The following is a 15,251-nucleotide window of genomic DNA, read 5'->3' as shown; positions in this document are numbered from 1 at the left end:
GCAAAATAATTTGCAGGGCAGATATTATCGCTGGCCACGGGCCGCCTGTTGCCTTCTACTGGTATAAAATGTGCAGAGAAACACACTATCTAGCCCAGTCCCTGCTGAACAACCCGTAGGAGTCATGCAGTGACAAAGATTTCCCTCCGCCCTCCTCTGCCAGCTTCCTACCCATGAACACAATGGAGTGCTCGGCCAAGGCAGGGGCACCGTGGACGAATCTAACCCCAACCCCGGGTGGTGGACAAGTACTTTATCCCTTCACCACCCGAACACCTTGAAGGTATAACTATTTGATTGATTGAAAGCTGTGAGTCTACACCTGTGACCTGTATTAAAGATAACTGACAGGTTTTATGATGATCAGACAGAGTTTTCTAACAGGGATTTCAAAATAAATTTAGGCTGATTTGGAAATCTATTTGAATCTCTTTAATGTCCCTTCTGGTCACTAACATCTGCACCTGTTACAACATACATGTACAGTATAATACATGTGATATGCCCCATATGCCTAGTAGCAGAAGCCTAATTTACAGTATTTCTGGAGAAGTGAAGTGGTCATACATCAAAGTATAAAATAGGCTTTAGAACACATGCTACACCATCATTACAATAAATTCATAATTTCATTTGGAAAGTGAAGTCCAATTTATAGTGGACAGCCTTTGTAGTTTACTATACAATTCACTGATAGAGCAGCCTGCCCCTGGCTGTATTGGCTGTATCTTATTATAGAACATGAGCAAAAGGCCTTCAGTATGATGAATACAGTATTTACTGTATTTTAAATGTAATACTTATTACATTTTCATTTACTTATCAAAACCTATTTATCAAACATCTAAAAGAGTTGTAAGTTTTGCTTTGGTTCATTTGTAAAATATTCTGAAAATGTGCTTTCTCCCTGTAAACACCAAGCCTCCATGCCGCATGGCAATGATCATTTCCCCCTACGACAAGCATTGATAGACTGTCACACTAGGCTTATTTATCACATGCCTTTTTCATCTTGGAGGAATTCAAAACATGTTGACTCTGCACAATATTCATCGCAGAGGGTAAGGGGGTTAACAGATGGTGTTGGGGAGGTGGCATTGGAATAAAAATGGCTCCTCTCTGGTGAGGCTGAGGGTGCCATATTATCTTTTGACCAGTAGTCTTTTACAGTTAGTCACACATGGGCAGAGTGAGTGAGTCACCACCGCCAGAAACATTCACATTAAAATGGTATAGAGCAATGGTTCTCAACCCAGGGGGGTCCCCACGTGAATTTGGAGGGGTCCCCAGATTACGGTGAAGTGACGATTTAAGGACGTTTAAGACCTTTTTAGTACCAAAACGCGAGGCCTTGTGAGCTTGTAGATCTGCTATTTTCACAATATTTATCTGTGGGACCGAGTCAAACTAAATTTAATCCTCAACTCCTATTCCAAGTGCTTGTCAGGGTGGGGGGTTCAAATATGATTATTTTTGGGGGTCACGGCCTGAAAAGGTTGTGGCATAGAGTACAGTATTTTGCATGAGAGAGCAGAGTTAACATCTTAAACCCTTTATACTATACTTTGTTGACCAGGGTCCCCCAGGGGTCTATACTAGGCCCCCTCCTCTTTCCCCACAATGCTTCACGTCACTTTGCAACACATTGTGAGATTGTAGATCGGCTATTAAGCCGAATATTCACCCCAGAATAGGGACGCAAGGTATGTGGTTAAAGAAGCGGGACATATAAAGGTACAGTGCTGTGCATATTGTAGCCCTATGTTATCACTAAACTGCTTGGTCACTGAAACTTTATTACACAAAGGGCATGGGCCACAATTTCAGTACCAACATGGCTTACAGTAAGTGAAAAAAGGTTCTGTGCCATGATGTTTACATTTCATGTTTATTTTGTTCATGTTAAGTATTTGTTGATAATTTACAGTTCACAATAACAAGAGAAAACATTGTAAAGGGAAATAATGTAACCCATTGTAAGCTTTTTGTGCAACATTGAACCAGTAGAGGGAACTAAAGAGAGCTCCATTGTGTAGTTGTAGTAGAGGGACATTCACAGATCTTAATCCTTGAGTTATTATTCATTAACAGTTACAACACAAGAGTATGCGAATGAATGAGGAAATGCAGCACTGTTAGACTTTGGTCACACAAAATGAGAAACATTGACTAGATATAGTAGTCATGAGGCAACAGACAGATACGATCCATACTGTTTTATGAAGCCTTACGGAGGCTTGTACGGAAAATAATTTCACCCACTGTAATATCACTTTGCCACCTGTAAACTAGTGATGTGACAATAAACTTGAAGTTTAAGTTTAAGAGGAAATTAAAAGGAAAGCCTGTTATTCACAATCTAAAGATGTCTAATAGTAGATGATGATTTGTCATGTTAATGCCTAAAATATGCCCCGTAGTATGATGCCATGCAAGATCACAACCCGTCGCATCCACAACGTGCTGTGAGCTTGTAGATTGGCTATTTTCAGCTCTAATTCTGGGGGGTTTGAAGGACCACAACCTGTTCCCATGGTAGTAGGGCTTTAAAAAAAGAAGATGCATTGATTTTCTTTACATCCCACCGTTTGTCTATAAAGCATGTTTACTTTGTGGTCTCTCTCTTGTTACTGTGTAACTTGAACAAGTGGTCATTACAGAGTGAACCAGTATAGTAGCCACACTACATCTTTACATACTGCAACCAGTAACTGGACTCAATCACATTCATTTTGTTGACATGGAAATCTGCTTACGAGGATTTTTGCTGTTCTTATTTCCAGTCTCTCATTAAATATGTGTAAATGAGTCTCACCATTTTGATTACGTAACCCCTTAATGCTATTCAAACATGTTCAAAAACAGGCGATCTACAAGCTCACAACGTGTCGCATTGCAACGCATTGTGAGCTTGAATATGTGATATTTTGGATTTTCTTTAATGACATGCCCAAAATAGGGATACCCAGGAGACAATGGTTAAGATGCTAAATAACTTCTGTTGAACAGGATTCAGAGTAAATAGGTCCCTGCTCTATTTTAGTGAGAGAGAACCTCACAAAGATCATACAGCTGTATATCAGCTTGTTGATTCAGTTCCAATTTTGTCTGCTCATTTATGTTTTTCCTCATTTCCAGTTTCACTTGTTCATCCTGTATCCTGTATGAGTTCTCTGTCCTCCTGCTTGGATGAACTTGGTAACCCTGACCTGAAAATGCATGTTTCTGTTTACTAGAGAGCTGGGGAGATCCCTATTATTGAACAAACACTCTATAGATCTAGAATGATGATTGATATGGGAATATAGAGCTATTTAAGAAAAATATTACTTGCAGCACCTTTAACATAAGCACATAGTTGCGGTCTGATGTGATGTGTTCGTTCCTTTTTATGGCAAGTAAGGCCCATTTTTCAAATAACAAGGACAGGTCTTTATTACTCACTCAGAGCATATCAATAAAATAATTTACAGTACATGGGTGATAGGCTACTGAGAGACTGACCGTATGGATCAGCCATATAGCTACAAACTATGCCTAGTTTATAGTTTCTGAACTGACATACGGGAAGTCAGCACATGTCCATGTTGAAGGTCCATTTTAGCCATAGAAACCATGGAAGAAAATGGCTACGCAAAGAAGAATGATAGCATTAGCGTTAACAACGTTCCTCCAAAGAGGCTTCTCCGAGGTGTCTGTCAGCTTCCTCTGCAGCTCGGCTTGTTCCTCTGGGCTGAGGGTGGGGGCGTTCTGGCTCTCCAAACCACAGAAACACATCACTGCCTTCTTGCACATGCCTGGCTCTTCAGTGGGCTCTGTGAAGTGGGGGTGACACACAGCTGGAGTATACACATTGTGTTTGCAGTGTGCAGTGGTGGAAAAAGTAATACATTTTTTTACTTAAGTAAAAGTATCAATACTGCAATGTAGAAATACTCTGTTACAAGTAAAAGTCAAAATTTACTAAAGTAAAAGTACAAAAGAATTGCCGTCAAAATGTACTTAAAGTACCAAAAGTAAAAAGTAGGCCTACTCTTTATGCAGAATGTCCCATTTCACAACATTTCAAAGAAAACTTAGCAGATAGCAGATCTACAAGCTCACAATGCATCACGACGCATTGTGAGCTTGTAGATCGGCTATTTTCAAATGACCGAAATGTATACAGTATAGGGCTGAAGTTGGTAATGTATGTTTTGTAATAATAATCAAAATCTACAAAGTAACTAGTAGCTAAAGTTTTCACACAATTGTAGTGGAGTAAAAGTATAACATTTGTCTCTGAGATGTAGTGGAGTAGAGGTAAAAGTACTGAAATTGGAAACTCTAATATAACAAAAAGATACCAAAACAAAAATCAAAACTGTTTTTACGCACAGTACTTGAGTAAAAGTACGTAGTTACTTCACACCACAAACATTGTGATGAATCAATATAACATATCAACATAATATTGTGATTGATAATGGTATCAATCGGGCAGGTTTAGGATTACTGTAGGTTTAGGGTCAGAGGTTACGGTTAGGTAAAAAGAAAATGTAATTTTTAACGAATTATTACTTTTGATGTCCTCATGACTCATGCATGTGCTTGCGTGTGCATGAACATGTGTGCACACGTCTATGTACATGTGTGTAAATGTTTCCACACTAACTTAGATTATGTTCTGATTACCTTCTATTTCCATAGTATTAGATGGTTGGTTATCCAACCAATCATCTTTCTCCAGGTCCTCCCTCTCCTCTGTTTTGTTCCTCAGACTCCAACACAAACGATAGAGCTGGTCAAAATAATAACAACACATGTCAATAACAGCAGGGACTGAGCAGTCTGACTTAAATGTGGATTAGTTACTATTAGCAAATATTAGCATCTATATTTGACAATATTTATTGTTTGTAATTCATTTAGTAATATAATGCAATTAGAAATAATTTAATAAATGTTATTTTGTCTGTATAACAGAGGCATGAAACCCTAGGCTGATTTTGTAGTTTATTTTCCGGTTCAGGTTCAAAATTACACAAGGGTAAAAATAATGCAGGCTATATAAGGAAGGCTGACCATCCAACACAGCTACAGTTAGTTAAAAAGAATATATTGGGTGTCGTTTGACAATTGGCATTGACAATACTACTGACTATACTGTCTATGCTTTCACATTGGCACACCCATGGCCCTGGGCAAACTTAAATCTAACACACCCATTATCAATTTAATTAGCTGCAGCTGCATTTCTTATAGTACTAGACTGCCATGTTTTTACACTTCTGTAGTTAACAGTACAGTTGTACAGGAAAACAGACATTGGCCTAGGGTTTCATGCCTCTTTAAGCTTTAGAGCACTGGTTCTCAACATCAGGTCCGTTGACCACCAGGGGTCCAAATGGACCCTTATGGGTCTGTAATTCAGAGTGTAGTGTACACATTAGTACACTCTCAGAGTTAAATTAACACTGACTAATGTATAGTGTAGATCAGGGTCCCAGAGATTCTGGGAGAAATTTTATCAAATGGGGATCCGTTACCTAATGCATATCAAACTGGGGGCCCTTGAAATAAAAAACGCTTTAGAGTTCAATGATGACATACATGTTTGTCATCGATGGGCTTGGTCATGAGGGAGATGCTGACAATGAGGATGCAGGAGATAACAAATAGGATGATGCTAAAGTAGAGGTAGTGAACTCCACAGATGATGGTGGGACACAAACTGGGGGTCACACAGCTTCCTGTCCCAAAGGCAAACTCAGCAATCATCCTGGAGAGACCAATAAGCAGGCCTATCATTAGCCCATAAAATGCACCCTGTTGAAACAAAAGAGAAGAGGGGGAAAAAAGTAAATTCTGCATTGGTCCATGTTAGACCATCCATTTGTCATTGTCTATCTATCTATCCGATTACACAATTATTTGGAAAAAGACAATAAAGAAGCCAGTAACCACAGACCTTTGGACAATAACCCACAAATGTCCCTATAATGAAATGTACACAAAATACAGTACATAAACTGTACTTGTTGCCATGGCACAACCTTGAGTAACCGCTTTAATTTACAACGTCAGATAATTATTTTATGACGTTAAAGTTGACATTGCTCTTCGAGATAATTGGAACGATGACTCACAGGCTCGTTAACACGCTTGCAGAAGATGGCCAGCAGGAAGACAGCAGCGATGGGAGGGGTCAGGTAGCTGGTGATGGACTGGATGTAGTCAAAGAGCTGACCGCTCTGAGCAGACTGCACCATGGGGATCCAAGCTATGCTCACCCCAATTAGGGCCAGTATAAACACTCTGGACACACACACACACACACACACACACACACACACACACACACACACACACACACACACACACACACACACACACACACACACACACACACACACACACACACACACACACACACACACACACACACACACACACACACACACACACAAAACAATGTCAAACGGTTGACGCGTCAAATGTTGACAAATGGTCAGATGTTGCCCCCTATGATATGGCAAGTTTAGGTGCAAAACCTGAATGTCAAGACTAATAAACATCATCATCTTCGTAAAAAGCTATCGTAATCGTATTTAAGAGACCTTGAACAAGGAAAGCTTCTGGCATCTTTTTGTAAAGAAGGTGCACATCTGTCTGTTTCTAAAATGTTCTTTTTCACTTTAATGTCCTCTAAGTGCAGCATTCAAGGATGTGGCCTGCACAAAATGATGACACAAGCATTTCTGTCTGCACCTGTAAAATGTGATTACACACGCAGTCCTATCAGTGTGCAGCTATACCACACAAATCTTTATTTAACTTAACTTTTAACTAAGATAGTTATTACTGAATATAAAGCAGTCTTTCACAAGTTGAGTTCTTAAATTAGCTGTTGATTATGATCTGCCACACCGTCTAATAATTGGCCCGAGACCAAACTTGCGTTGCCAACCACCCAATGCTCTAGTGTATCTAAGACCCACTCCCACTTATCACAAGTTTTCAGTTCAGCAAGCATGCAGTAAAAGTGTTAGTTCCCCAATATGTCTGTTCATACAGACATATAGTAGTGCTGTTCTACCTTCCAGCAATCATGAGTTCTTTCTCTGAGGCAGAGCGGCGAATCTTGGTGTAGATATCCATAGTGAAAAGAGTACTGGCACTGTTGAAGATGGAGGTCAGGGAACTCATGAGAGAAGCAAGCATCACAGACAGCATGAGCCCTCGTAGACCTGGAGCACAAAGAAGTGCAAAGTGGACATGAAATTAATTTGATTGCAATAATGATATACAGTACAAGGCCATCTAAAAGGCTCTAAAAGGCTTTTGATGACTGTTATTCTGAGGTGAAACCACTTACAGATATGTTGTTGTTAAGAAATGTATTTGTCCTACCCAAAAGGTTAAAGCTCTATATTATATAGTTGCTATAGCATGTTTGTTACATAATACATAATACATTTTCAGGCCAGGATACACTTTTTTTTCCAGTTCCAAATTCTTTGATGCGTTAATTTTTTTCCACTTTTTTCCAGGGGGGAATCATTTTTTTTTTACGTTTTGAAATATTCACTTATAATAACAAAAACATGAGCATTTAGCTACGTACCATTGGGCATGAGGTCCACCACCAATTTAGGATAAGCAATGTTTGTGCAGCCCACCTTTGTTCCACAGTATTTCTCACACTCTACTGGGTCCACACATGCGATTTCATCTAAAATACAGTGACAGAAATCAGCAGGACTCTAACATCAGACACTTTGTAATTGTATTTCAAAGCAAATGGACTTATGAAGTGAAGTACAAGTATCTCAAAATGGTACTTAAGTAACAGTACAGGTATTTGAGTAAATGTACTGAGTTACTTTTATAACACTCGCTGCCAACAACACACTCACCAGGATACAGGATTCTGCTGATCATGCCAGGAAAAACCATGAGGAACATGGGCAGAAGCTTCAGGTAGCCACACAGGATGCAGCCAGCCTTCACATGCGACAGATTCTTAGCTGAGAGACAGCGCTGAACAATCACCTGCAGGAGAGGACAGGACAGGACCGGACAAATGAATAGGGCAGCTATATCTATCAATTATCTTCTTTATCTTCTTTTCTTTTTTTTAATCTTCTTAGCAATTAATCTACCGATTACCGACTTTATCAATAAATTGAATAATCGAGAAGCATGTATATATCAACAAATAAACGCAGAATAATTCTTATAGATTTTCTTATCATCAACTAACGACCTTAACCCTATTTTATACTTAGTAGTACAACAGTGTTGCGCCAAAATAGTGTATTTTCAAAAATCAATTAATTCGTATGAGCGATTAAATTGATTTGTTCGATTGCACCCCAATTGTACAAAGGAATATAGTGGAGAATTGATAGGAATTCTTGATCAATCAGGATGTTGCGGCAAACAGAGTCACTTTGTATTATAAGATATACATTTATTAAATGAGTTTATGTGAGAAGTACAGTCATTTCATGTCAAGGACCCCAAATTTATATATCTTTGGCCGCGGACCCCTGCTTGAAAAGATATTCTGTCAATGACCACCATAAGAGAAGATTACATTTTTTGTAGCAGCTTGTGAGCTTGTACATCAGCTATTTTGAAATTGCCCAAAAAATTATATAGGGTTTAAAAAGTGTTTGAACTGCTCCTCCTTTTGTTGGGGACCCCCTGAAAGCCCCATCCCCTCTCCCCCTAATGGCCCCTGATGGTCCCCGCACCCCCCAGAACCAGGGCATTAAACACTCAAGTCGGTGGTCAAGAAGTTCTCTGTTGAAAATCAGGGATCGAAGCATAGTTACACTCACAGATAAGGGGGGAGTTTCTGTCATTGGATCAGACTGTACTCAAAACAATAAATACCAGGCCTGCGTGCCATGGTGTCTTGACTATAATATTCAGATTGTAAGAACGTACTGTATCATAAGACCAAGGGTCTTACAGACGCGTTGTGAGCTTGTAGATCGGCTATTTTCAGCAAAGCCATTTAGATTAGAGCGAAAAGGAGGAGGCATTTTTATAACCTTTATTTAATCAGTAGAACACATTGAGACATGAGTCCCTTTTACAAGGGAATCCGCCGGTCATCTAAGTATGAATATCAGCCTACAGTGGGTCTGAGATTATTGTGTCTTTGTCTTGCACTGTATATTGGATGTGCATTGCCATCCATTACTTCCATTTCACACATCTGTGTCTCACTGTTAATCTTATCTATGTCTTTGGGAACACATTTAGGTCTAACTAAAAGCATGCCTCGATCTCCTCTTAGAGTACAGCTACCCTTACTTTAAGCGAGGTTATTATAGCTGAGTACTGTCTACCAAGAAAGGGCCCGATGAAGGTGTACATTTGTAAATGGTGCATTTATAGCGCCTTTATCCAAAGCATTACATTCTCACACCTACAGTGGATGAAACCACCCAAGGCACCAACCTCATCGGGAGTAAATTGGGGTTGTCTTGCTCAAGGACACTTGGACACTAAGTCTGGGGGAGCCTGGAATCGAACTGGGAACCTTCCATTTCCCAATTTGTTTATGCCTTTTGTCTGTGTTAAATACTGTAGCTGTATGTTCTCAATCATTTCTATAGAGTGTTTGTTCAGTAATAGGTCAGCCACTCTCTTCAGCTCTTTAGTAAACAGAAAATATTTTTCTAGGGATACCAATTTCATTCAATCAGGAGTGAGAACTCGTATAGGATCCTGATTGGATGAACTTGATGACCAAAATGTTAGTTTAACCAAAAAAATCACTATAGCATATTTAATATTTCACATATAGACTGCACAGCAAATGTTTGTTATCCTCTATATTTATGCGCATGTACACCCAAGGATTTCAGCTGATATAGCAGATCTACAGTACCATAACACTGCAGCATGTTACCTACATTGTTTATTAAAATAACACTGACAATTCAGTCCACATGCCGTATCTGAACAGTGCAATCCACATACTAACTTATCAGCACTGCTCAAGTACACTACTTTACAAGTGCAGCTCATGGGGTCAAAGGTGCAGCTCTATAGCCTGATTTATACTTAGCTGTATGATGGACGGTGTACCCTACCAAAAATAGCCGATCCACAAGTTCAACTTGTGAGCTTGTGGACACTGCCGGAGTATAAATTAAGCGTGACAGTGAAGCTCCCATATCAGTGGGGTTTGGGTTTTCCTACCTGATCAGTGCACCAGTACCAGGTGGCCTGAATGGTGAGTCCAAACACCAGGCCTGGCCACGGCAGGTCCCCTGTTATTGCGTCCCTGAAGATATGGAAGGAATCCGCCCGAGGCTCGTAGCATTCCTTACTGATGCTAGCACTGACGTTACTAGGTATAGATGCCATGTATAGGGATACGAAGTTCTCGTAGCCTCCCACCTCAGTAAAAGCTGAGGGGAGAGAAGTAGGGTTAGTGTAAATAACCGTGAGGCTTTGTGTTTATGTCAGCAATGAAAAGGAGGATGTTTGCAGCAGGCATAAAAGAGCAATAAAACATGAATGGATAAAGGATGTTTTTACCAAAGCCCATGAGGATAAATGATCCAACAACCATTATGATGGTCTGTAGGGTGTCTGTGTAAATCACTGCAGCCAGTCCACCTGAGGTGTAATTATTGATATGATACCATTAACACATATACACTTAAAATTAACATCTATAAAAAACTGTTTTCTAGTTTTGTAGAGAGAAAATTAGGTTTTTCAATATTTATGAGTAGGCTACAATACTACAGAACATGTTTAGCCTACAGTACAGTGTACACTTGGGAAAACTACACAGCATCAACTTAACTCTTTATTTCCACTACAGGACATCAAAAGCATGACCTAACAAATGAATAAGTAACATCTGATTGTACTGTATCTACTATTAACCTATGACAAAGTGTTTTTTTAGGTTTATTTTAGCATACCATTATTATATTGTATTTCTTTATTATATATCATGCAGTTTTTACATTAAAAGTTGAGCCAGTCTTCTTATAATGTTCATGTGTGGATGCAATAATATTGAACAACAACAGAAGGCCAGCTCGTACTTATCACACACAGTACATGGGTAATTAACCACAATGCAAACCAGATAACAAGGCCAGACGAGAGTGTGTCTTCGTGTTTAAGTGCGTCCGTGTATGTATTCTGTCGGGTCTTAGATAACTTAGATATCAACATAAGATATGGCCTTATATGAGAGGAAGACTTTACTTCTTTGTCATGGTATAAAATCGAGAATGTTGTGTATATATACGTTATGTTTTTTTCATTTAGGAGTCACAGTATGCATATATGCCCTGTTAGTGGATGTGAATATGAATAAGAATCTAGATCTACACCTGTAACCGTGTACAGAGCAGTGATCGCCAGCAGTGCGACCACAGCAATGTAAATATTGAGCCCAAGAGCCTGGTTAATAAAAATGGCGCCAGAGAACATATCTGCCTGTTAAAAGAGAGAGAGAAAAAAAGATGATTGAAATCAATACTGAGCTTCCCAAGGCTGAGATATTCTGAAACAAAAAAAGAGGACTAAAGCCCGATGTATAGCTTACTTGGTCGTACGATGGTGTCACAAGGCGAAAATAGCGGGGCTACAAGTTCACATTTGTAGATCTAAACTATTTCCGGCTCGCAACACCATCATAGGATGGAGAATAAATTAAGCATAAACAGAACATCACCAAGTGGTGAATTGAGTTATTGAGGTGTTTGTTTGTAAAGTGACTTACTGAGATCTTGGTAAAAACATACAGGAAAAGGGAGAGCACAGAAAGATAGATTCGAATGCGTTGTCCTCCGAACCTTTTCTTCAAATATTCAGGCATAGTCACCACCTAAACAAACCCAAAACCTATGAGTACACAGTGCATTAACAATAACAAAACTATTAATCTGAGATTTTACAAGGGTGTTGTGTTTGGATGGGGAAAATAAAATATATATCTAACAGGTGTGTGATCTTTACCCCAGCTTTGATATAAATGGGCACGAAGAGCCATCCCAGAATGACCACCACGATAAGGGCCTGAAATGCACACATACACAAGGACATATATAATGAACAAAGAATGCTCTGTCAGCTGAGGTCCCCTGACAGAGATAAAAGTGTATAACTGACCAGTGTCAGAGGTCAACATTTTGTTTTCAAGAAGTCATAATGATATTTGTAATCAGTCATCACTCACATTCCATTCAAATCCACCAATAGCTATTCCTGCTGCAGCTGCAGTCCCAGCAATCCCTACAAAGTGCCCACTGCCAATGTTACTGGCAAAGAGGGATGCTCCTATCTGGGGAGAGAGACATGGGTGTTTGTCCTAATGTAATATGAAAAATATACACACCACATTTAAGCCACATGATGGTACCATACTAACGAGAAGCATGCATATGATTTCATATGATAGGCATCTGAGCCTGCAGTACATTTAAAGGTTATGGTTTGATTACTCAGCTCAATAAGGAACACTCAATGATTTACAGCTCTAATTAGGTCACTTCTAATTCATAACAAACAATGACATTCTTGACAGGAAATGATTTGTCAATCACACTTCTAAACTTTGGAGACATGCCATGAAATGTACTCTTATCCAACATTATGGAGACTCTGTCTTGTGGAGAATTGAATACTCACTGGCCACCACACCATGCTCCGCCCCGCAAGGAAGTAGCCACCCACGGTGGATCGGTTGGTGCGGACCATTGCCTGCGATGGGTCAATTTCATGTTCACATACATTTACTGTACATGATATGCATTTTGCCAAACACTCATCCACAGTGAGCTACATTTGGTATTACAATAAAATACATATTTAACGTCATACTGTGTAACATTCATTTTAGTAGTCTTTTTTGGCAACGCCTCTCGTAGCTCTGTTGTCATTACAACATGTGGCCCTCAACCTTTTCTGGATCAGGGCCCACCTCAAAATCTCGAAAGCGTTCACGGGCCACCCATATGACCACTTAACACGGCAGCCAAAATGGTTGCTGTGTTTAAGTGGTCAGCGTGCATTTTTAGGGCATGTTTATTTTAATGATCAATCAGTCGATTGTGTTCCTACTTGGATCAATGGAACTAACATAGTAGGCCTACACTATTCATTCCTATTTAACTGTCACTATGAAAACACATTTTTCAAGATTTTTAAGAAAAGACACTGTATTATGACAGTGTCTGTCCACTGTCATAATAGTGACAGTGGGGGCCCACTTGCAATGTCCTCACGGCCCACCAGTGGGCCCCAGGCCACAGGTTGAGAATAGCTGGTCTATACAGAAGAACCACTCAAAATGTAATGTTGTGGGCAATGTCGTGGGCAGACACCTGGCAATAAACACGGTGTTTAATAGTGTTTAGAGAAGTTGTCAAAAAACACCTTTATATGGAATGGTTATTGTGAAAAATATACCATTGAAAGATTATAGCAAAAATTACTTTTGTTTAATTGAAAATGTTACACAGTATAGCTTTTAATTTAATTTGCTAAATAAACAAAAGAAAGCGTGAGGTCAAGAAGACGCCTTAATAATGTAACAAAATATTGTACTCTGATGAAGTGTCTCTACTGAAATACGTTGATGTAGAAAAATGGAATTAAAAGGAGTGAATCTGAGCTAAAGTCTTGCATGTTTATCTTTTGAATTCCCTCTATTTCCCCTTTTCTGGTGTATTTTATATACAATTTTGACTATAGCTGAGCACCCACAGCCAATGAGGCAATTTTAATTCAATAAAAGAAAGATTCCTTTCATCCTCAAATGATGATGCATAACGGAAACCCTAAATAGAAAAGTTGTAATAGGTACTACAGTATGACTTTCTTGTTAAACTGATGTCATTGCCAGTTAAAATATACAAACAAAATATAACTTACAGTAAATAACAAACTTGGAAAAATGTGGAGATTTTTCTTTTTAATTCACATAATAGAATCACTTTTATCATCGCCAAACACGTATGCCCTGTCTAAATAATGTTGTATACTGTATGTAAATAGGAAATGAAATTAAACAAACTAGTGAGGGGTTAACTATTCACAGGAAAGGTTTGTAAGGATTTACAGACCAGTGAACGGAGACATTGATCAACTCACCCATACTCCAACAGCAAGGACAACCAAAAAATAAATCACAATAACAGATATATCCGCTGCGTTGTTGAGGGCTACTTTTGGTTCATTAGTGCTCTTTACAGAGGAGAATTTAAAGTAATTGTAAGCCATTTTGGAGAGGGTGACCAGAGGATATCGGAGTGCTGCTGAAGTCCCTTGCCTCACTGAATGGATCACCTGAATAAACAGTTATGTACATGTACCACTGGCCCACTAAGCAGGTGGAGGTGTGTGTGAGTGTAAATGTAAGGCATACGAGGGCGGGGTTAGTGGGAGCTGTGAGCGCAGAGAGAGAGAGTGAGAAAGAGAGAGCAAAGGTGATTACCTTGTAATGTGTGCATGCGATAAAGAGTTAAGGATCCATTTCTGATAGCCCCACTATGCCGGAATGTGTTAATGAGCACGTCACTGCCTCTGGTTCCCTGTTTCACCTGTCACCTTTTAAAAATGTTCAGTCCATGTCCATCTTCAGACATGGCTACAGATTCCACCTTTGATGGTGAACCCTTTTATTTGACTCCCTTCTCTGTAGATTTAGTTCACATCTCTCTTTATCCGCTGGACAGTACAAAACCTGCAGGTCTAGATAACCTGGACCAATATTTCTAAACCACATTGACCCTGGCATCCCTATTTTGCGCATTCCACTATAGAAAACATTTTTCCAAAATGTTTCTAAAATTCTTCATAAATAGCAGATCTACAAAGTCACAACACTGCATGGTTAAAACATGCTGTTGATTTTATCGCTGCACCTTTCAAAATGCAATCCTCAAAATTTGGATATCTGCCCATGAAAGGGGGGGACCCTACATCATTGAACGATCAGAAGTAGGCCTATGCCTACCTCTATATTGCTTGTCTTGTCGAAGGTCCTCGAAATATTGGTAAATGATCAACTGAAGGAGTTCCTGAGATCTCATAACATCCTTTCACCATCATCTGGCTACAGGAAGCAACACTGTACCATACGGCACCCTTTAAGGTTGTGAATGACATAATTGAGTCATTGGTTAACAAATAACCCTGGTTGATAACAAGACATAAATTGATGCTGTTTTCCAATGCCAGGAAGACAGTAGCTTCTCTTCCTGACATTGTAACTTTGC

General features: G+C 39.4%; 1 protein-coding gene across 1 annotated transcript; it reads right to left on the bottom strand.

Annotated features, from left to right (window-relative positions):
* Window positions 1-3,600: 3,600 nt before the first annotated feature.
* Window positions 3,601-14,193, bottom strand: slc5a1 (solute carrier family 5 member 1; the record flags this gene model as incomplete). Its single annotated transcript, XM_084047686.1, has 15 exons — window positions 14,125-14,193; window positions 12,661-12,732; window positions 12,209-12,313; window positions 11,989-12,048; window positions 11,753-11,857; window positions 11,361-11,466; window positions 10,546-10,626; window positions 10,204-10,415; window positions 7,899-8,034; window positions 7,607-7,714; window positions 7,079-7,229; window positions 6,129-6,297; window positions 5,593-5,808; window positions 4,675-4,780; window positions 3,601-3,815 (listed from the first exon to the last, which is right to left on the bottom strand). Exons 2-15 carry the CDS (start codon window positions 12,727-12,729, stop codon window positions 3,601-3,603), a joined length of 1,839 nt encoding a protein of 612 aa, XP_083903812.1. The 5' UTR covers window positions 12,730-12,732; window positions 14,125-14,193.
* Window positions 14,194-15,251: the final 1,058 nt, after the last annotated feature.

The sequence above is a fragment of the Gymnoscopelus microlampas genome, assembly GCF_963454915.1.
Source record: "Gymnoscopelus microlampas genome assembly, chromosome: 21".
Classification (NCBI taxonomy): domain Eukaryota; kingdom Metazoa; phylum Chordata; class Actinopteri; order Myctophiformes; family Myctophidae; genus Gymnoscopelus; species Gymnoscopelus microlampas.
This window is presented reverse-complemented; position numbering and strand designations above follow the sequence as displayed.